We start from the raw sequence: 23,390 nt of genomic DNA on the forward strand, positions 1-23,390 counted from the left end.
GAAGTAAAAAATGAATTGTCCAAGGTCACATGAAGAGTGTGAGATTTCAATACATGTTCTCTATCTCTTCCCTCTTCTCTTCAAAAAGTTCATGCTCTTATTAAGTTGCATCAGATGTGAACAGAAGGTTCAAGTATAGAGTTGAGTTCTGGTTGTGCTTGGGGAATGGGCAATGCTACTGATTCTTTTTCTTTGTCCTTTCTCACATGGTGGCCCAAGTCCAACACAACTATCACCCGTCTGGAATTAGAAGACAATTGGATTCTGGAAGAAGGTGCCTTGGCCCTGATGCAGATGCTGCATGAGAACTACTATATTCAAGAACTGGTACACTGTCCTCCTTTCAGTTTCTCCTCTATCTGAACCCAGGCTTCAAAATCCAATACAGAGCAGGCCATAGCAGTTATGGCTCCCACAACCCACCATTGGCTCCTCTCCTTTGGAGGGCATATTCAAGTTAGGGCTTGATGTACAAGAGAAAATCCATGGAGTTCTTGTCCTGTTTTCCAGTGGAATGCTCCGACAAGCATTTCCTGCCCAGACTTCAGGGGCCATTCAGGGGTGTCTTGACTTCATTGTCCATTTCCCTGTTGAAAAATCTTTCAGAGTCATCAAAGAGAGATGAATAATTTTTTAAAAAAGCATTTTTTATTTCTGAAAGATTCTCTTAGCTTCCATCTCCTCCTTACAGATCTCAGATAAAAAAAAAATATTCTGATCACCTTCATAAGATTGTCGGATTTGAAGGGAAGATCATTTTTGCAGATGATTAAACTGAAGCTCAGAGAGGTCAAAAGATCTGGTCAAGATTACACAGCAAACTCAGAACACAGGTCTTCTGATGTTCTCTTTTTCATCACACTGCATGTGTTAGTGAAAGTGGCAATCTGCAGCATTTTTCTCATTGTTATTTGTTTTGCCTTTTAGAATGTCTCCAACAATCACTTGGATTCTCCAGGGGCCAAAATTATCACAGATTTTCTCTTAGAAAATACTTCTGCACTCTGGTCAATTCAACTTTCAGGTGAAGTTCAAGATCAGGGTTGGAGGTGGGGGGAAGCAAAGGATGAAAAGAGACAGTAGGTTTTTGAACCCTCTGTGCTCCTATATGACAAAGCAGTTGGTCGGTAGTCAGTCACCAAGCATTTATTAAGCACCTACTACGTGCTAAGCTCTATTCTAAGTGCTGTGAATGCAAACAAAAGTAGAAAGACCACCCCTGCTCTAAAGGAACTTACATCCTAATACAGGATGACAACACACAAAAAGAAATTGAAAAGGGAGGAGAAAGACAAATGTGCCTGGCTGTGGGGACCTGGTATTCCCCTACCCCCATACATTCCAAAGTCCATCAGCACTGTGAAAAAGAATCAACCAAAGATTGTTTGACAGAGACAAATCTAGCAACTGAAATTCCCTTCTTCAAAAAGCCAAAGGCTGAGCACGTTTCAGTGGTTTCAGGTGGGACCCAGATGTGGAACCAATGCTGCCCTTTTGAAGGGTAGAGTGAGGTGCACCACCCCATGGTGCTCCCAGAATACCCCAAGTGGGGATAGAGGGGGAAGAGAAAGGACAGTGTTGATCATCTGGAACCGCCTTATTTCTGTCTCTTTTTTCAGCATTACTCTTCTCCACTCCCTAACTCCACTCTTGATGTTGTCATCCCCAATGAAATAAGGAAGCTGCTTGCAGGAGCAGGAGATGATGGTTGTGGGAAGTGTTATAGAAAGGGGGTCACAGGAGATGTTGGGGAGGGAGACCAGAAGAGGAAAGTGGGGGGACATTAGAGACCCAATGAATTCCATCAATGCAACGTCTTCATTGCAGGGAATGACTTCAAAGATGAAACAGCCCAGATGTTCTGCAATGCACTTATGGTAAGAAATTAGGTAGCTACTCAAATTTCTGCCTCTTCTCCTACACCCTACCACCTGTCCCCTTTCCACGGCTATCTAAGAGGCAACACAGCACAGTGGTTTTGGAGAGGAAGACAACTTCTAATTTTAGCTCTACTACTTACCAGCTGATCTCATCTTCTTTTGGAGCCCTCCTATGTACTTAGCATCTTCTAACTATCATTAGATTTATCTGCCAACATGTCTAATCATTCTATTATATTATGAAGTCCTTGAGGGCAGGAAGTATATTTTGCTTATCTTTCCATCTTCCCTGGCATCTAGTACAGTGCATCCACTGGGCATTGAATGTTGGTTGGTTGAACCAATCAATGAATGGATGGATAAGTTTTATTCAGTGTTTATTTAATGACTAATCTATGCAAGCCAAGCCATGAATATCATTGGTAGAGCTAGGCAGCTGCTAAGCAAGAGAGTAAATCCCACTGGCCTGGTTTTAGGGAAGGTAGTCATTGTGTTATCTCCACTCCCTTCCATCTTTGGGTAAAGTCAAACAATAGTACCTTCCTAGAAGCGCTTAATTCTTCTACCAGCCATCATTCATTAAATAGGAATGACTAATATAGAAATGTGTTTTGCATGACTGCACATATATAATTGTTTACCTTCTCAATGATGAGAGGAAGAGGAGGGAAAATTTGGAACTCAGTTTGAAGAAATGAATTTTTAAATTGTTTTACATAAAATGAGGAGATAATTTTTTTAAATGAGCAACATCTGAGATCACTCTGTAACATCCTTTCCTTTCCCTTAAGTAGATAAAAGGTGAAAAAAGAAAGAAAGAAAGAAAGAAAGAAAGAAAGAAAGAAAGAAAGAAAGAAAAAGAAGAAGAAAGAAAGAAAGAAAGAAAGAAAGAAAGAAAGAAAGAAAGAAAGAAAGAAAGAAAGAAAGAAAGAAAGGAAAGAAAGATGACAGACAGACAGAAAAAGGAAAATAACCTTCTCTCTACTATTTCTTTTCCCAGTCTAATTACCGAATCAAGGTCCTGGACCTCAGCCACAATGCATTTTCTGAGAAGGGAGGAGAACAGTTGGGACATATGCTGGGTAATACCATTATATAGAGCATGGTAACTTGGAAATGCAATATTGTTGGATTTGTTTCATGCTAAAATAATCTTCTTATCCTCAGTCCTCAATGAAGGACTGCAGACATTGGACCTCAGCTGGAACCAACTGACCTTGAAGGGGGCAGTGTCATTGTGTAACAGTCTCCGGGTAAGGTGCTCTCCCAGATGGTGGTGCCCAGTGCATCTCCCAGTCCTGTATCATCATCATCATCATCATCATCACTTTCTTTGCTCTTCTCAGGTACCTGAGACTGGACAGTTGTCATTATACTAGGTCTCTGTTGTGCCCCCAACCCCTAGTAGATATCCCCTAGTTCTGTCAGATGCCTAGTTTCCACTCAGTCTGAATGCATAGTCATTGTAGACCATTCACTAACCATATTAACTGTGTCCAGATTCTGGTAAGCAAATAATCACAAAGTATTCTGAGGGGTAAACCCACAAGCTTGACTCCCTTAACTGCCTCCTATTAGAGCTCAGTACACCAAGGGAACACACAGACACTGGTAGAAAAAAGGCAGGTCCTTTCCCCTTTCCTTTTTACCTTATACTATAATACTCTGTATCACTGGAAAATTGTAATAGTTCATTCTCCCGTACAATGGCAAAGCACTGGATCAAGCCTCCCACAAATATATATTCACAAGCAACCTCTGTGAGGGCAAAAAACCTGTGGCACTCTCTGAAGGCAAATTGCCGTATTTATTCTCTTCCCATCTCTGTTGTTCCAATGCATTGCCTTCCCTGGTGTGCTAACAGCCTCCATCAGTATGCTGCTTCTCAGATAAGCAGTAAAGACATAAATGGTAAGTATATTTGCCATTTAGTTCAAGGCCTCGTGTATTAGAAATGCATCCCTGATGAAACTCACTCTGATGGAGGCCCAGGCAATGATGTTGAGTCAGTCTCAGAAAAACAATTCACAGCAACCATCAGGGATTGGCTAAGCTCATAGTTGGGATACAAGAAGGGTGGATCCAGAGATTCTTCCTGGTTGTATCCCTCTGATTACTATGGGATCTTATTGAAGTGGGGTAGATGATTATGGAGAAGGAGATATAAACCAGTACTCATCAATTGATGTGCTATATACAACCTTTATTCCTATGCTTTTCTGCCCTTTCCCTGGAGGTCAACATTACACTGAAGACTTTGGACGTTTCTTGGAATGGCTTTGGTAATGAAGGGGCTCAGGCCCTGGGGGAGGCACTCAAAGTCAACTCTACTCTGGCCTACCTGGATATCAGCAGCAACCACCTGAATAATGAAGGGGCCATCAAGCTGGGCAAGGGACTAGAGCTCAATGAAACCCTCAGAATTTTAAAGGTAAATTTTTCTGAACTAGATGGGCACAAATAAATGAGATCTGAGGTCATTAACTAGAAATCAGCGATATCTGTGATATCACTTCAGGAAGGTCAAGGTTAGACATGCCTCACAATCCATGGGCCAAAGCCATATGGAGGAATGTTTGCCCTTGGGGAAAATACCACCAATCACATCCAGGACAAGTAACAGAAAATGTATATTCAGTTGGAGGGGAGAGAAGCAAACGAGAAACCCTGAGGCACAGGCTGAAAGCTGCTACTAGGAAGGTCAGTCTAGGAAGAGAGGAAGGAACTCAGTCCAGCGTATCATGTGATACTTCCTGTTAGTGGATAAGAGACCAGACTTAGAGTCAGGAAGACAGATTTCAAATCTTGCCTCAGATAACTTGCTAGCTGCAAGACCTAGGTAAATCGTTCTCTCAGCCTGTTTCCTCATCTGCAGAATGAAAATTATAATACCACCTCCCTCTCAGAGTTGTTGTGAGAATCAAATGAGATAACATATGTAAAGCACTCTATCAACCTTAAATCAGTGGGTAAATTGTAGCTATTATTATTTTAGCTAATTATTCTTGTCAAGTAGTTGCTAAGTAAACTTTGTTATTTCTGTGGTCCATAAGGACTGTAAGTCTAGCTAAATTTGGCGTCCTGAGGCAAACTCCTGACCACCCCTTCCTAGTGTTGCACCACTGAAAAATTTGCCTGTGTTGGTGCAGGGAAGCATGTGCCAACTGCCCTTTGGGCAGGTGTCCAAAATTTCAGCCTGAGGAGTGTAATGACAGACACATGTTAAAACCTGAGAAAGCCATGGCAGAATCTCGTCACTTCCAGGGAATGTCAAGCTGGGCGCATTGTTTCTAGGCATGCCCAAGCAGCTTACAGTATTATTATGATGTATTTCATGGATCGCAAGCTAAGCTAGAGCCAGGGAATCAGCCTACCTTCTGTGCACTGGTTAACAGTAGAATCAAGTACCCTAACTCTTGTGTGAATTTTGAGCGGATCCAACCACAAAGGGGGAAAGTTCTCTGTGACATATTCATGGTTCCCCAGAGAATGAAGAATTCTAGGGAGCCTCTCCTTGTTTATTCAAGCCATCATTACAGGAGTGAGCTAAGGACTTGGGTCTAGTCAGACAAGTCACCGTGAGAACAACTTGCCTGAGAGGAAATTTAGCCTCAGAATCTGCTGGCTAATGCATACCTGAGTGTCATCTGAGGTGGCTCCTCCCACTCATTGGAGAGTAGTAGCAAGGAAAAGAGCTCAGGCTCAAGTTCTGACATCTGAGTGCTAGGCTGTTTCTTACTGGGAACTGTGCAGATGCTTCTTTGCCATAGACAAAAAAAAAAATTCATCTGTGCAGCCTGTGTAAGTGGCTTGTCTTGTGTAAGCTAATTTATAATGCGTAAGCTTTTCTGACTGCTAGAAAAAGATAAAAGGTAGAGGAAAGGAGGAGAAAGGAGGAAAGGGGAGAATGGAACCCCCTGATCAGAAGTTAGAATTTTGTGAATTAGAAGATTTCTATCAGACTGGGTAGACAGTATAGACCTGAAGCTGAGAGATTAGCTCAACTAGAATAATTTTACCTGAGCTAGGGCATGAAACCAGATCAATGGACAGATAAGAGGTGTTTTACCCACGTGCACAAGTTAAGTCATCACCCTTGTGATGTCAATGCCCCCCCAAAGATGTGATGTTCCATGAAACTTGTACCTTCTCTCTCTCTCTCTCTCTCTCTCTCTCTCTCTCTCTCTCTCTCTCTCTCTCTCTGTCTCTCTCTCTCTCTCTCTCTCTCTCTCAGCTGGCTCACTCCCCCCAGTCTGGCTTCACATTGACAAGTGTGAGGGTTTTCCTATAGAGGGGTGGAACTGATCACATTCTCAACCATACTTCTACAATGCAAACTTTCAGGGTCCTAGGGATAACCTTCACATAAGGAAGATACATTCCTAGGACTTACCACCTTAACTCCTAAGTCCCCACTGGTGTGCTTTATATAAAACCATTCACAGTGAAACCACTAACTCAGAAATAAAGTGGTTACTAAGGCGATAGGGGAAATAAACATAACCTTTACTCAAGAAAAGACCAAAGAAATTACTCCAAGAATTTATTCAAAAGAAGGCGAAAGCCAGAATAATTATTACCATTAATTGATAAAAGAAAAAAGTAGGAATAATTAAAATATAACAATATAGTTATAATTTTGGGGCATACTATCCCACCAATGCATAAAATGCCAGAAATGCACATACACAACCTAGCAGAGAAGCACATGATCAGAGAAATCCACATGCCCAGATAACTCATGACTCTGGTTGGCAGACTCCAGCATCTTTTATCTCTTTAGAGAATAGTCTGTGCTATGTGTCACTTGCTTCTTTGCTATTTGCTTCCTTCTGTTCCTCATAGTTCTTCTGTTGGTCAAGATGGCTTTTCTGCTACTTTGGGGCTTGTGAAGCAGCATCAAACACTTTTAGTATACAGACACCCTTGTCAGGGTGTTGGGAAAGTGTTGGGTTCTTTTAGCAAAAATATATCAGCTACAATCAAAGCAGCAACAAAGCCTCTTGCCCTTTCTCTTCCCTCCACCCCCACTTTAGCTATAGAGGGCAGTAAAGGTAAACATAGGCACCCCTGAAACGTTTCCCCTCTTTCAGGTTACAGGCAATTGTAGATAACAATAAATCCAGCTTTCCACGCTGCAGCAGGATTCAGTTCTCTAATCATATTCCAGCAGCTACAGATCCTGTTTAGCTTTAGTCAGCACTCTCAGCTAACTCATTTTTTCTACAGCCAGTCAGCTTTCAGTAGAGTAATATCTTTCTTCCAATCAGAATGACTCCCAGAAAAACAACTGCAAAGACTGTGTATCACTTCACTTCTTGTTACCTTCTATATTTTCAGGGTCTTTTGTTCCAGATTCCTTCTGTGATTAACTTATTCACCTGTGTTTTTCTTTGTCTGGTAGTTTCCTACCTCTTCTCCCATGATTCACAATGCCTCCAATCAGGACTTCCTCATAAGCAGTGATCCATCTCTAACTTATGATGTGGAACTTACCTTTCTGCTACATATGCCTCTAATAATTCTCATTTATTTAAATGGCATAATCCATGCCAAAAACAATTCCTAGTATCCCTAATTTCTCAGTTGTAACCTTCAAAACTTTGAAAATAGTCCATATGTAAATGAGCTGATGGAAGCAGTGGATAGAGTGCTGGGCCTGAAATCAAAAAGATTCATCTTCATGAATTTAAATCTCACCTCAGATACTTAACTAGCTGTGTGACTCAAATCATGTCACTTAACCCTCATTACCTCAGTTTTTTCATCTGTAAAATGAATTGGAGAAGGAAATGGCAAACCACTCCAGTATCTTTGCCGAGAAAACTCCAAATGGGATCATGAAGAGTCTGAAACAACTGAAATGACTGAACAACCACAACCAAAAATGAGCCAGTGGACCACATTACCTTGCAGCCATCTTTAACTCAGTCAGTGCTCTGCCTTCAGAGAGGTCCTCTAAGGGCATTTACCGGAAGAGCTTCCTCTCAGGTCTTCAGAACAGTCTGTTTCTCAGGCATTTTTATTGAAGGGACTGTGTTTCTCCTCAAGCAGATTTTTATCAGTATTCCCTTCATAAATGCTCCTTTTGTTGCCTTTTTCAACACCAAAATGTCCATATAGAAAAGTACTGATGAAAAAGTGTACACCACAGACTAAACCAAGCAAGCTTAACCTTGAAAAGACATCCATAGCTAAGGAGACCAGATTAATGTAAAACCACTTTTTCAGCATTTTTTCCCCTTCCTGCATTTTCCATCTTCATCTTGCCCTCTTCTGAATCTTTGCATTCACACAGACACCATATCTTATGTGTGATACACATACTCTTTTCATCTCAGTCTTTTGAAAACCTTTCCTTTAAGGTCTATTTCAAGAGCTGCCTCCTTCAATGATTCCCTCCAGCTTGAGAGGAATCTCTCACTTTTTGGTCTCTCATGATTCTATTTGACATTTCCTATTCACTTTTCTCATTCTAAACTGTATTATATTTTAATAAAAGTGTGTTAGATGAATGAATGATGAATCTTTCTCTAACTCCAGCCTTCTCCTGTTTCATTTCTCCTCCAGATGTCCCAAAATCCTGTGACTGTGGAGGGGGCACTGTCACTGGTCTTGTCTGTCAAGAGGAACCCCAAAAGCAGGTTGGAGGAGATCGACATCTCAGTAGGTGACCCTACCAGCCCAGGCTAACATATTGACAAGAGTAGGGAGTTACCTATATAATGGGATTTGAGTAGCACTGCAGGTCTCCCCACTTTTTTTCCAAAATAATTTCAGGTATATCATCTTGATGGACTCTGTGTAAATCCAGTAAAGTAAGCAAAATAGCTATCAATATTTACAGATAAGGTAAAGAGAACCCAAAGAAGTGAACTGATTGGCTCAAAGCCCTATAACTTGGTAGTGTGAACTCAGATCTCTTGACACTTGATCCAGTCCTCTAGCCATCTTGGATTTAAATGTATTTGGGAGAGCCCAGACTTGTGATTTCATTAGCAAAGGGAACTGCTAGCAAACTCCCTCTACCAATGTATGTATATGTATACATTTACATATGTATACATATATGTATATATGTATACACACACACAAATTGGTAGCATTTGCCAGAGCTTATGAGCATTAAAAACTCCATGTCACCTCCATGCCCTACTAAAGCCGAGGACAAGGACATGAGCTTGAATGCAGCAAGTTCCTACATGTTTGCTAAAATGTCATTGTCAAGACATTGCTTCCAATATCATATACACACACACACAATTTAGGAGTACAATTAGGATTGCATTACAATACATGACCATATGTGGTGGTAACTGGTAGTAATGAACAATATATTTCAGTATAGGATACTAATGTGATAGAATACCAAACCAATGATCAAAGTTAGGAAGAGAACCTATCCCTGGACCAGAACTTCTTTTCCTACAGTGCTTTTCTGTGATCTGTATATCCTTTCTTCTTCCTCCTCCATCAGAATGTGTTGGTGACTGAAGGATTTGTGAAACACCTAGACGGAGTCTTCTTTGTTCATCCTGAGTTAGATGTGATCTATGGTGAAGTAGCAGGCACTATCAGCAAGCAGGTTATATCATCAGCTGCGTTAAAGGTGATAAAGGTAAGCACTCCTCTTCCTTCTTTCTTTTGCCTACTGGGCCCTCTGGCAAAAGAGAAAATCTTGCCTTCAACCCCAGTTCAGCTTCCTAGGACACACTAGGGCTGTTCCTCTACCCTCCTAAAAAAAATGCAACTTGGTCTTCCTTTAAGGAAATGGAATATTCTCCTAGGCTATGACATTATTGTATAAGGCCTCATCATTCACCAAGAAGAAGAACAACTGGGAATGACTTTGGAAAGTCTTGAGAAGTTAAAGGTGGAGTCTCCCATTACCCTGTGCTTACCATAATCTATGCTGGCAAGTTCCATCTCTTCAATTCAATTTAGTTCAATTAAACAAACATCTATTTTTAAATGCTTTTTATGTGCAAGGCACATAAATACATCTTCGACCTCATTATTATGAACATTCTGTTCAAAGATGCAGTTGCAATCCTTCATGCCCAACCTTCCTGATTTTCTTTGTTTTATAAGTTCAATTGTATCTGAATTAAATTCCTTCTGTCTCCCCTTCTCCACCCATTGAGTAGGCAAGAAAAACAAAACCCATTACAAGTATATAGTTTCAAGTAAAACAAATTCCAGTTAGCCTTGTCCAAAAAAAAGGAAAGAAAATATGTTTCAATCCAGTTTCTAACTGGACTCCAGTTTGAGATAGATAGCATGTTTCCTCACGAGGCCTTGGAATTTGCCCAATCAAATGAGTGAGATCACACCTCAGAATTTTCTTAATTTGTATTTCTCTAATTATTAATGATTTAGAGCATTTTTGATATACCAATGGATAATTTGGATTTATTCTTCTGAAAACTGATACGTATCAGTTCCTGATGTATCATGGAAATGTGACTTTTATCAGAGAAACTTGCTGCAAAATTTTTTTCCAAGTTCCTGATTCTCTTCTAATGTTAGATGCATTGATTTTGTTTTACAAAAACTTTTAAATTGTATATAATCAAAATTGTCTATTTAGCTCCTGTGAACTGCTTTATTTCTCTTTTAGTCATGAACTCTTCTTCTATACATAGATCTGACATGTTAATTTCTTGTATGGTTTGTAATTTTTTCATGATGTCACATTTTATGTATAAATCATGTAGCCATATGGAGTTCATCTTAGTAAATCATGTGAGATGTTGGTCTCACTCTGATTTCTACCAGGCTACTTTGAAGTTCTTCCAATAGTTTTTGCTGAACAATAAGTTCTTGCCCCAATGGGATCTTTGGATTTATCAAACTCTAGGCTACTTCTATATATTGTATAGCTAACTGATCCCCAATAAAACTCTCTATTTCTTACTCAGTAGCAAATTGTTTTGATAATTATACTTTTGCAGTATATTTAAGATCTGAAACTTCTAGGCTTCCTTCCTTCCCAATTTTTTTTTCATTATTTCCCTTTATATTCTCGACCTTTTCATTCCATGAATTTTGCTATTATTTTTTCTACCTCTACAAAGCTGCCCTTTGATAGTTTGATTCGTACAGCACTGAATAAGTAAATTAATTTAGGTAGTATTGTCATTTTTATTATATTGACTCATTTAATCCATGAACAATTAATATTTCTCCAATTATTTGGACCTATCTTTTTTGTAAAAGAATGGATTTGTATCTTCATACGGTTCCTGTGAGTGTCTTAGCAGACAGACTCCCAAGTACTTTATATTGTCTGCATTTACTTTAAAGGGAATTTCTCCTTCTATCTCTTTCTGCTGGATTTTGTTGGTAATATACAGAAATACTAATAATTTATGGGGGTTTCTTTTACATCCTGAAGTTTTGCTGAAGTTGTTGTATTTGGGTCTATTTTGTCCTTTGTCAAAAGTTTTGTTTCACTTAGTTTTTTAGTTAACTCTGCAATATTCTTTAAATGAACCATCATTTCTTTAAGTAAACCAAAATAACAATTTTATCCTTATTGCCTATGCTTATTACTTCAGTTTTTCTTGTCTAATTGCTATAACTGGTATTCCTTGTACAATATTGAAGAGTGATGCTGATAATGGACATCCTTCCTTTGCCCCTGGTCTTACTGAAAAGGCTTCTCACTTATTCTTATAACAGATAATGCTAGGTTTTTTTTCATTTTAGATATGAATTTGTTTTTTAAGGAAGGTTCCATTTATTCCTATTATTTCCAGTATTATTTTAACAGGAATGGATAAAAACTTTTTCTTAATGTATTGATGTAATCATGCAGTTTTTGTTGTTTCTGTTATTTAAATGGTTAAATATGTTTATAATTTTCCTCATATTGAACCAACCCTATAATTCCTATTATAGATCTTTGTGTGTATGATCTTTGTGATATTATAATCCAGTTTCCTTGCTAATATTTTATTTAAACTTTTGCATCAATATTCTTTTGGGATATTGGTCTATAGTTTTAGCTCTCTGTTTCAACTCCCTGGTTTAGGAATCAATACCATATTTGTGTCTCATTCAAGGAGAATGTGGTAGAACTTCAACTTTTCCTGTTTTTTCCAGAGAGCTTATATAATACTAGAATTAATTGTTCTTTAAATGTTTGGTAGGATTAATTTATAAATCGATCTGGTCTTGGGATTTTGGGGTGGAGTTCATTTATGGCTTTTCCTTATTTTCTCTTGATATCATAAGGATACCAATGAAGCATGTGGGCTATCTTAATGGTTTTCCTTCTCTCATCATTGCACTGGACCATAACAGACTATGTTCTTTGCACTACTAACCTTTATTACTTGTTTGCAATGTTTTGCAGCCTGCTTACACAACCTATTTGTATCTTGATTGCCCTTTGGGCAATCCTCAATTTCAGTTCCAGAGAGTATAGTGTTCCATGGTTTACAGCCATATAATAACACTAGAAGAATATTGGTTTTAAAAGAAGTTAAACCTTTGGTTCATGGAAAAACTGCAAGGCATTAAAAGAATTTTTCAATTCCCCAGTTGCCTGGAGAAGTGATATAATATTCCAGACAAATAGCAGTCCTTAGAGTTAGAGCACTCAAGGCTCAAATCCCATTTCTAATTGTGTAATCCTAGGAAAATTAATCAAAACTTCTCAGTGACCCTCAGTGTCTCTAGGGCTTTGTGTGCCCAACACCTAGCACACCTTAAGTTGCAGGGCAGGTATTTTTCTACATTGGTAAAAAGGAATTCCCTTACTAGCCATTCCCTGTGCCAATAAAACTGTAGATTCTATTTTTTTAAAAATCCAGTCTTCTCCTCTTCCTGTTTAATTCTGAGTCCAATTTGTCCATTTGCAGTCTGTCCAATATGCTTGTGTGTATGTACATATATGTACATATATATGAATGTATATGTATATATGTCTCAATTATATACATGCAAATATATACATAGTGTATATATACTACGACATATATACTATGACAAATCTGGACAGCATACTAAAAAGCAGAGACTTCAAAGGTCCATAAAAATAAAAGTTATGGTTTTTACAGTAGTAATATATAGCTGTGAGATTTGGATTATAAGGAAAACTAAGCACCAGAGAATTCATGCTTTTGAATTGTATTGCTGGAGAAGACTTTTGAGAGTCCTTTGGACAGGAAGGAAATCAAATCAGTCAATACTTAAAGAAATTAATTCAGGCTATTCACTAGAATGTCAAATACTGAAGCTGAAACTTAAACACTTTGGCCACATAAGGAAAAGATGGGATCCATTGGAAAAGACCCTGACGTTAGAAAATATTGAAGGCACAAGGAAAAGGGGACAACAGAGGATGAGATAGATGGTGTTACGGAAGCAAATATGAACTTGGACAGACTTCACGAGACAGTGGAGAATAGAAGTGCCGGCCATGGTATGGGCCATAGGATCTTGAAGAATTAGACATGACTGAATAGCTGGACAACAAAACAAACATTTTCATATGCATGCATACATACACACCCACTAAAACACACATATTGATGAACAAACTACAGGTTTTCCACTTAACAACATGTCATGGTCCAGACAACAACCAGACTTCATCCACTTAAAAAACAAAAACAAGGAGCTTCCCTCAAGGAGCTTATAGTCTGTTGGGAGGATAAACAAAAATAATTGTAATACAAAGTAAATTGAGAGAGGGAACACTATTGCTAAAGGGATTCCTAAAGGGGTTTACTGAGACAGTGGCCCCTGAACTGAGTCTTGAAGAAAGTTAAGGTTTCTGAGAGGTAGAGTTGAGAAAGAAGTGTTTTCTACATTTGGGGAATGGCTTATGCTAATGCATGAAGTTGGAAGATTTGAAAAACTTGTAGTAGTCTAGTTTTGCTGAAAACAGAATGTATGAAGAGAATAGTATGAGATAAGGTTGGGCGAAAAGGTAAGAGCTGGGACCTGTTTGTGGAGGGCCTTAAATGTTAAGCTGAGGATATTTATTTTATCCTATAGAAAGTTACTACTGTTGCTGTTTGTCCTTCATCCTTGAAGAGGACCATGGTATCAGTTTGGTGATGCTATGACATGCAAGTGAATTGGATTTAAGTGAGGAAAAGTGATTCAAAGTCACCAACCTCACTTTTTCCTCCAGAGCCATCTGGGTCCAGTAGCCAAATATGGATCAGGACACCTGGAGGTAGCCCAGGATGCATGCAGTGGGGAACCTTGGCCTTTTCATGCTAAGGTCTTTAACAAGTCTTGGTATGACTATAGAAAGTGGGAAGCCACTAAAGATCTTTGGGCAGGGGAATAATATGGCTAGATGTTTCTTGGGAAGAGTTATATAAAGGATGTATTGGGTAGGGTTGAAACTAAAAACAGAGAAACCAAGTAAGAGGTTGGTGCTGTTTGGTGGTGGTGGTAGTGGTGTGTGTGTGTATGTGTGTATATGTGTGTGTGTGCACACGCGCAAAGAGAAGGGGATGGATATATAAAATTACGTATGTGGAACTGACAAGACTTAGCAACAGATTGGCTATGAGGAATGAGAGGGAAGGAAGATCTAAAGATGACTCCTTTCTTGTGAACTTGGGTAACTAAGAGGATGGTGATAACTTTAGCAGATATAGGGAAATCTTGAGGATAATGTGGGTTTGGGGAGAAGGATGACAAAGTCTGTTTTGGCTGTGTTGAATTTGAGGTGCTAATGAGACATCCAGGTGGAAATACCCAGCCATCAGCCTAGCCATATGGGACTAGAGTTCAGGAGAATTCTTAGGGATGGATATGTATGTATATGTGAAAGTCATTTGTGTATATGTGGTTAATGAATCCATTAAGCTTTCCGTGAAACAGTTCCTGATCCCTAATCCTCACAGCTGAAAATGTTCCTTCCCTCCTCAAATCTTGCTAGGGCACTTTTCTTGTCTCTCCTCTTTTCCTCCTTCACTTTCTACCTTGTATTATACTCATCTCCTTGAGGACAGGGACTGTGTCAGCTTTCATCTTTGCATGTCTCGCACCCCTAGAACACTTGAAAAATAGTAGGTGCTCAATGAATATCTGTAGAAAGGGAGAGTCAGTATTAGAATCGTGGATCTTCTGATTCTTGGTCCAGCATTTGTTCCTCTGTATCCCAGGATGAACTGAATATTCAACTGTCCTAAACAAGATAGGACTCAGTGAAACTGGACCTATGGTTATACTGGCATAGAGATAAAGAAACTCCCTCAGCCAAAGCAAGTTGGTCCCCTTTCTGCTATTTATCATCTCAGAGAGTGCCTGGAATACTGATAGGTTACACCAAGTTACTACACAGCCACTACATGCCATGGGCAGGACTTGAACCCAAGTTTCTCTGACTTGCCCAGCTCTCTGTACACCTGATGCCTCTCTGCTCCAGGCAGGAAACAACAATGATCAAGACTGTTGAGTTGACTCATGAATGTAAGAAGCCTGTTGTTATATGTATATCAGCTATACTTAGGTTAATAGTAATGAGGATATTATGCAGTTACAGGTAAAGAAGGTCATTCTACCTAGCTCTGTCTCCTGTCACTAATTCATCTATATCTGTGCCACAGTATCCAGGACTAGGCAATGGAAAGCAAACTCAACATTCCAGTAATGTTGAACAGAAGGTAATATAAGGTTAAGACTATTACTGGGATATGAAGCATTTTCTTCCTATGGGTGAGGCGAGGGCAGCTGAAAATGAGAGGAAATTTGCTCTGTAAAGAAGCAGCAAGCATGTGGACAAGAGCTATTCTGTTCAATGTAGAAGAACTAAAGCTTCAGATGAAAAGCTAGAAAAGTGATCTTTATGGTACATAGCGAGCTAGAGCTCAGCAATACAGGATGTCAAAGTTACATAATTGATAAAGTTAGGGACTGGCTTGTTTCCCATTGTGTGTTAGATGGCAACACCCACTGGCAGTGCCTGGTATTGCTGATCAGTTCTATTAACAATGATGACTATAAACCTTCTATTGGTTGAGTTGTTTTTCAGTTGTGTCCAACTCTTTTTTGACCCCATTTGGGTTGGTTTGCTTTTTGGTTTTTAGTTTTGTTTTTTTGAAAAGATACTGGAGTAATGTGTCATTTCCTTCTCCAACTCATTTTATAGATGAGGAAGCTGAGATAAACAAGGTTAAGTCACTTGCCCAGGGTCACACAGCTAGTAAGTGTATGAGGTCAGATTTGAATTCAAGTCTTCCTGACTCCAGGCTCAGTACTCTATCCACTGTGCCTCCTAGCTGCTTGGCAAACCTTCTATACTACTCCCATTAACCCCCAACTCGTCTGGTTTGGTCTCAGCATCAAGAAAACATAATAGAGTTAGGAGTGGAAGTAGGGAACCACCATAAAAATGTAAAAAAATTTGTATACAGCTTGCTTGTAAATAGTTGTTTGGATGTTATCTCCCTCATTAAACTGTAAATGTCTTGAGAGCAGGGAAGGTCTTTCACCTTTCTTTGTGTCCCCAGTGCTTGACATAGGATCTAGCACATAGTAGGCACTTAACAAATGTTTGTTCACCGACCTACAGTGATGAAAGAGACAAACCCAGGATAGAGAGATGAAAAAGCCTAGGAACTAGAATAATATTCCATCTTGTGGGAGAATGGAAGACCCCTCCTCCCTCTCTTAGGTGCTGCCATTATACAGTTAGAGGATGGGGACCAGCAGTAGGAAGAGAAAAGAAATAAGAAGATTCTAAAAGTAGGAGATCTGAAGAACTTGGCGATATCTTTCACACAAAAATCTAGAGGGACCAAAGTGAGGCCAAAAGGAGAGGAATCTGGCTGCTTAGGGCTGCATTTAGGCCCTTAGCTTCCGTAGCCTTTTAAGTCCCCCAGTCCTCTTTACTAAGAGAAGAGACAAGTGGTTCTATGATTTCTCAGAGTTTCTCTTGTGCTGTCCCTCCTCAAAACTGATCAAGATGAATGGGTCATGAAGCAACATGAAGTATCAATCAAAAACATCCAGACAAAAGGGGAAAAGAACTCAATTCTGGAAGCTAAGGATATGGACTTAGAAATCTCTGTATGTAGGATAAATTCCTATGATTCAAACAAGGTATAGAATGAAAAGAAGAATCAATTGTGGAAGAGAAATCTTTGATCCAGAGTAGTTCCACCATGATCTAAAACTCTGAAGGTGCTGCACAATAGTGATAATAAGAATAGTTTTCTTTTTCTACTGTGGCATACCCAGAATGCCATGGGACTGACCACCAAATTAACCTTTTCCTTACCCATAAATTTTCATGTCTACTGTTTTTGTTTTCTTCAGGGGTAACATATCTCTCTAAAAAGAGAACACAGATCAGTGGTAAAATAGCCTTTAGAGAAGGGTCCCAGAGCTGTAACTTCATTGACACAGGGAATTCCTAAATGAAGAAATGCTTTCTACCAATGCTGGTCCATATCTTCTCTATAATTTATGATCTGGAAGCCCTGAAAAGTTAAGGGATGTGCCCAGGATCACAAAGCTAATATGAGTAAGAAATAGGACCGGAGCTCAGGTCTTCATGGCTTGGGAACCAGTTCTCCATCCTCAGTACTGCACTACTTCAGAACAGTCTTTACCTTACTGATATTTCTAGAATAACAGTTGTTCCCTAAAGTGAGATACCTGTAATGGCAAGCCAGGAAAGAGGGAAAGGAAGTATATATTTGGATCTTTCCCAAAACGCTATCCTCAGATAGCCTAAGGGGGAAAATAGAGTCATTGAGTCTGCCTAGGAGGTAATTAATTCTGTCCCTTTCTATTAAGATTATCATCTCTAAGTGGGACTTCTCTACATTTCCCTAGAAGAAGCTTAAAGCTTTAAACCCTTAAATGATTATAGGATGTTGTAGTTTCAACAGTACAATTTCTGCATCCTGAATCTCAGCATTGTGCGCTATGATGGCAGGATGAACTGTGGCTAGCATCCTCCTATTGAAGGCCCTCAGTCCTATGAGACAAGATTTACATGAACTCTAAGAATAATAACTGACATTTATGTGCGGCTTAAAGTTTTCCCAAAGGCTTTATCGTATGTTATCTTATTTGATTCCCCAAGAACACTGTGAAGTAGGTACCATTATTATACTCATTTTATAAATGAGGAAAAAAGTTTTGAGAGGTTATGTGGCCCAGGCCACACAGTTAATAAGAGTCTGAGGTAGGATTTTAGCTCAGGTCTATCAACCTCCAAGTCCAATATTCTATCCACTATACTCAGTTACAATACCCATTACAATTGGCACTTATATGGTGCCTTAAAGTTTGCCAAGAACTTTATATTGATCAACTGTAGAAGGAGATATGTAATGTATCAGGAAGACCTGAGTTCAAATCTAGCCTCAGACACTAGTTATGTAGACCTTGTACAAGTCACTTAACCTCTGTTTTGCCTCAGTTTCCTTGTCTGTAAAATGGAGATAGTAATAGCATCTACCTGTCAGAAGTTTTGTGAAGATAAAATGAGATAAAACTTATAAAAGTACTTTGAAAATATTAAAGTATTTACTATATAAATGTCACTTATTATTATTATATTTCATTCGAGTCCCACAACTTTGAGGGGAGTAAGACAGACATTACTATCTCCATTTTACAGATAGGGAAACTGAGGCTTTCCCTTATCTCCTCCTCCTACCCCCCAGCTTCATTCAAATCTCAGCTAAAGTCTAACATTCTATAAGAAGCTTTTCCCGATCCTTCTACATCTTAGCATCTTCCTTCTGAGACTACTCCAAACATATACATGTATGTGTGTGTACACATATGTGTATACATGTGTTTACATATATGTATATACCTATCTTATTTGTATGTAATTGTATGTTGTCTCCCTCATGAGACTGTGAGGTCTGTGAAAGCAGGGACTATTGTTGATGTTGCTCCTGTTCCTGTTGTGTTTGCCTTTGTACACACAGCATTTAGCAGCGTGCCTGGCACATAGTATGTATTTAATAGATGCTAGTTGACTAACTGAAGTGATTTCCCTGCTGATATTTCCCTGTCATATATCTAGTAATTGTCAAAGGAGGGATTTGAGCCAGTATTTTGCAAGAGACTTCCATTCTTGATCCTGTTAAAAAACAACTTATTAAGTAGATACCATGGGTGAGATGCTGTGCTAGGGGAAGAATGCAAAAAAAATATCCAACAACATAAGATATTCTCCCTGCCCTTTAATGTTTAAAACATAGGTGAAGATAGATAATATACACAGTAACCAAGAAAATGAGGCAGTATATAAAAAGTAATAAATGAGCAACCATAGACCCAAAATTTGGGGGTAGGGTAGGGTGGGATTCAGAGGAGAGCTCATGATGGGTCACAATGATCAGGGAAGAGTTCATGAAAAATTTAAGAACTATAAAGTCATAGAATCTACAAGTGGTAGAGATCTTGGAGATCATCCAGCCCCTTCATCTTACCAAAAGTAAAATAGATCATAGTAATAGTATTACAGAATTGGAAAGGACCTTAGGAATCATCTAGTCTAGCCCCCCTCAATTTACAGATTAGGAAACTGATGGAATATCAAGTGAAGTATCTTATCCAAGATGACACAGGTAGTAAGTGATAAAGCTAGAAATTTGAGCCCATGTCCTCTGAATCTAATCTCAGCACTTTTTAGGCCGAGAGGAAAAGTGATCCCCAATATCAAACAGATAGTAAATAGCAAACACAAGATTGGCACGTGGGAGCTTGACTTCAAATCTAGTGTTCTTTGAATTGGGCCACAGAATGAGTTTGTTTGTTTTAGAGGAAATCAAGAGCTTGTATGGGTGGGTGCCTTCCTGGCAGGAGAAAGAGTATTAGCAAAGACAAAGAATCAGGAATGTGTCCCATGTGTCTGGAGTACAGTGAATAAATTGGGCAGGCTAGAGCAGAGCCAATTATGTAGGGCAATTACGGGAAATAAGAGTGGAGAGGCAGTTTGCAACCAGATTTTGGAACTCTTGAAAGCCAAAGTCAGCACCATGGCCAGAGTTAGTAAAGATTATGTAAATAAGTACCTTGGCTAGAGCAAATGTGAGTGTTGGAAATAGGGCAGGTGTTGGGAAATTTAAGAAAGAGAAATAACTAGAGGTTTTTTAGTGAGCATTATTGTGAAGCTCTTTGCAGATTCAGTTGTTCTCAGACAATTATTCTAACTCAGAGAAGCTTTCCCTAGCTTAGGAAAGTGTGTGATTTTAGTGATCTCCTGGAGACTTCCCTGATGAAGATGTGTTTCTGTCTCTCCAGGTAGGCTGATTTGTGGGTAAATAGTCAACAGAGCCATGTTTATTTTTTCCCCTCTCCGAGGTATCTATTTGTTGTGACTATGCTTGGTCAGTTTCCAAGCACAGATGAGTATTTATAAGGCCTTTCTCAGAGAGTGTAGACTGCATCCCTGAGGTGGCAACTATTTATGACTGTCCCCATCAATTTCAGGATCAGAGTATTTAAGAGTAACTCTGGAAACCATGCTGACTTTGGACTGTCTAAGGTCTCTAAAATTTTTATTTTATTTTTAGCAAGGGAGAGACAAATTGAAAGAAAAATGTAAGATTAATCTGGCAGTAATGTCAAACTCATGGCCCTCTGGCCTTATAAAACTTCTGAGCATGCCCAGAATGAGATTAAAATTTAATTGGGAAATGTTTAACAAAATTTCAAAAATACAATAAAACATATATAGTGTTAATGTGTGATTTTCTAAGTCAATATACGGCCCACAGGTATCCGTTTCTATTTGAGTTTGACACAGAACAGGTGAAAGAGACAAGATTAGCTTGGGAAGTATTGACGTACTATAGTGTGAGATTATGACAAGAATGTTGGCAATGGGAATGGAAAGTTCAGGATGAATGAATCATGGTATCATAGAACTTAGAGTCAGAATAGGTATTAGAACTCTAACTAACCCTCACATCTTACAGATGAGGAAATAAAAATGTCAACAGAGGTAAAGCAAATCAAGGTCACAAAGAGGGAAAAGAAAAGGCATTTATTAAGCACCTATTATGTTCCAGACACTGTGCTAAGCATTTGAAAAAATATTATCTCATTTAATCCTCACTATAACCCTGGGAGGTACTGCTTGAGTGACTTGCCCAAGGTCACACATCTAGTATGTGTCTGAGGTCAGATTTGAACTCAGGTCTACATAACAGTGGATATAGAGTGCCAGACCTGGAGTCAGAAAGACTAACCTCCTAAGTTCAAATCTGGCCTCAGACACTTAACTGCCTATGTGACCCTGGGCAACTCACTTAACCCTGTTTGCCTCAATTTCCTTATCTGGAAAATGAGCTGGAGAAGGAAATGGCAAAACACTCCAGTATCTTTACCAAGAAAACCCCAAATGGGGTCACCAAGAATCAGACATGACTAAAAATTACTTAACAACAATAACAAATGGAGGAAGGACAGGACATGATGATTGATTAGATTGAATGGCACAGAGCAGAGTGAGCATAGGTGGTATCATAGAATCTTAAAGTCGAAAGGGATTTTAATGGCCTTATAATCTAATCACATTTATGATGGATGCATCCTTTTATGATGATAAAAGGTCATCCAGAGTCTGTTTAAACATATCTAATAATGGAGAACTTGCCACTAAGCTTCCTAACCCTTCAACTTTGGGACAGCAATACTTCCATATTCTCCACTGAGAATTATAAATCTCCAAGTTGAGAGAGGCCTCAAAAAACGTGAAGAAAGAATCTAACACGTCCACAAATTGGTTATCCTGCCTTTGTCTGAAGATTTCTAATGAGGAGGAGCCCACTTTCTTCTGTGACAGCTCAGTTCACTTTTTCCATATCTCTGTTAGAGAATTTTTCCTTTTATCAAGGTAAATTATACCTCTGTAACTTAAACCCATTGGTTTTACTTAGTTCTGCCATATTGGTCCAAACTCAACAAGAATTCTCTTTTCAACATGAAATTCTCGAAATAGCTGAAGACAGTTATTTTCATCTCTCTAGCTCTACTCTTCTCCAGGCTAAATATTCTCATCTCCTTCCAACAGCCCAAGATCTTGAAACCTTTCACCATTTTATTCACCATCTCCATTAAACATACTCCAGTTTGCCATTGTCTCTTGTAAAATTTGGTGCCCAGAACTGGATATCATGCTCACGGACTTACCAGGGTAGAGGACAGCAGGATTATTACTTTCCTTGTTCTGAACAATATATTTCCTTTATTCGGTTTTTTTGTAATTTTTTCCCACAGACTCCTCACACTATTGGTTGATATTGGGCTTCAAGCTAGCTAATATACCTTAGTCATTTTTTACATGAATTCCTATTTTGCCAGATATCTCCCTCCTATAATTGTACAATTGAGTTTTTTAGTCCATAGTATGAGAAGGATTCTGCATTTATATTTCTTCAATCCTATTTTATTAAATTACATCTTGTTAGATTCTGATTTGGATCTTTTATATTATCTGTGCCTTCCTTGCTTGTGTTTGTTATTAGCAAATTTGGGAAGGATGTCATCAATATTTTCCTCCATGTGTGTGCCAAGTGTCCCAGTGTTCTGTCCTATGGCTGAAGCCAGACAACAGTGATATCTCTAAATGCTTTCCTGGATTTCACTAATTTCACTAATTCATTAGTAAACTCTCTTTAGTTATAGATATCCAATAAATTATGAGTTCACTTGAAGGGAAGAAGCTATATTTCATGCAATTAAAGACTGTGTAGGGAGAAAGGGACTGGATCTATGATTTTATTGGGAGACTCAAGTCCCTTCACATTGGTATGTTGTTAGATGCCTAAAGCATCAAGAGGTTCAATGACTTGCTCAGGGTCACAAAGTTAATATGTGTCAAAGGTAGGACTTGAACTCATGTCTTCCTTGCTTTAAGGCCAGCTTTCTACTCACAGAATCATCCTGCCTCTCATACAGCAAATCTCACACCTTCCTCCCTCTCCACAATGTTTCACTTTCCCTTGGTTCTGTTCAATGTACCTGTCTGGAAATTTCTCTCTAATTGATCACACTGTTTAGTCCTTTCACCCTACACTATGATCTCTCCAGTTCTCACTAAGTAAGTGCTTCAGGGTGTGTTGGTTGACCCAAGGAAAACCCATAGAGCTATACTTAGGTACATCAGGGAGAAATCTTGTCTCCTAATTACCACTGAGTTGGATATATCCAGTTCTTCAGGACCCAGACATTTATCTACTTCTCTTTCCTTTCCCTGCTTTTAAAAGATCACTAGATTTGGAGCTTGAACTGACTTTATTGGCATCACAGAATCATAGATTTCAAGTTCAAAGGGAGAATGAGAGGCCCTTTCGTCCAGCCTCTCATTGTTCCACCAGTTGTTAGCATCCCCTCCCAATCACTTTGTATTTATTTCAATGTATTTTGTAGTAACTTATAGTATATGTTGTTTCCTACCAGTAAAATGTAAGTTCCTTGAAATCAGGAACCATTTCAATTCTTTTTCTCCCCAGCGTTTGGCTCTTAATAATGTCTGTAGAATTGAACCAAATGAGGAACCTA

At 38.9% G+C, this 23,390-nt stretch overlaps 2 protein-coding genes across 4 annotated transcripts in view; one reads left to right on the forward strand and one right to left on the reverse strand.

Moving 5' to 3' along the window:
• ANGEL1 (angel homolog 1) overlaps positions 1-23,390 on the reverse strand; it is a 112,542-nt gene that overhangs the window by 41,396 nt on the left and 47,756 nt on the right. The window lies entirely within an intron of this gene.
• The window catches only part of LRRC74A (leucine rich repeat containing 74A), a 52,700-nt gene that overhangs the window by 14,663 nt on the left and 14,647 nt on the right, over positions 1-23,390 (forward strand). For 2 of the 3 annotated variants that reach the window (XR_011970186.1, XM_072623170.1), the window contains exons 4-11: positions 220-327; positions 928-1,024; positions 1,828-1,877; positions 2,881-2,962; positions 3,048-3,226; positions 4,117-4,311; positions 8,451-8,546; positions 9,358-9,498. Coding sequence is in view for 2 of the 3 variants with exons in the window: in XM_072623170.1 (XP_072479271.1) it covers positions 220-327; positions 928-1,024; positions 1,828-1,877; positions 2,881-2,962; positions 3,048-3,226; positions 4,117-4,311; positions 8,451-8,546; positions 9,358-9,498 (948 nt within the window). In the remaining variant the exon portion in view is untranslated. The remainder of the gene's footprint in view (positions 1-219; positions 328-927; positions 1,025-1,827; positions 1,878-2,880; positions 2,963-3,047; positions 3,227-4,116; positions 4,312-8,450; positions 8,547-9,357; positions 9,499-23,390) is intronic. The other variant, XM_072623171.1, reaches the window with a different exon arrangement.

The sequence above is a fragment of the Notamacropus eugenii genome, chromosome 7, assembly GCF_028372415.1.
Source record: "Notamacropus eugenii isolate mMacEug1 chromosome 7, mMacEug1.pri_v2, whole genome shotgun sequence".
In the NCBI taxonomy this organism is placed as follows: Eukaryota; Metazoa; Chordata; class Mammalia; order Diprotodontia; family Macropodidae; genus Notamacropus; species Notamacropus eugenii.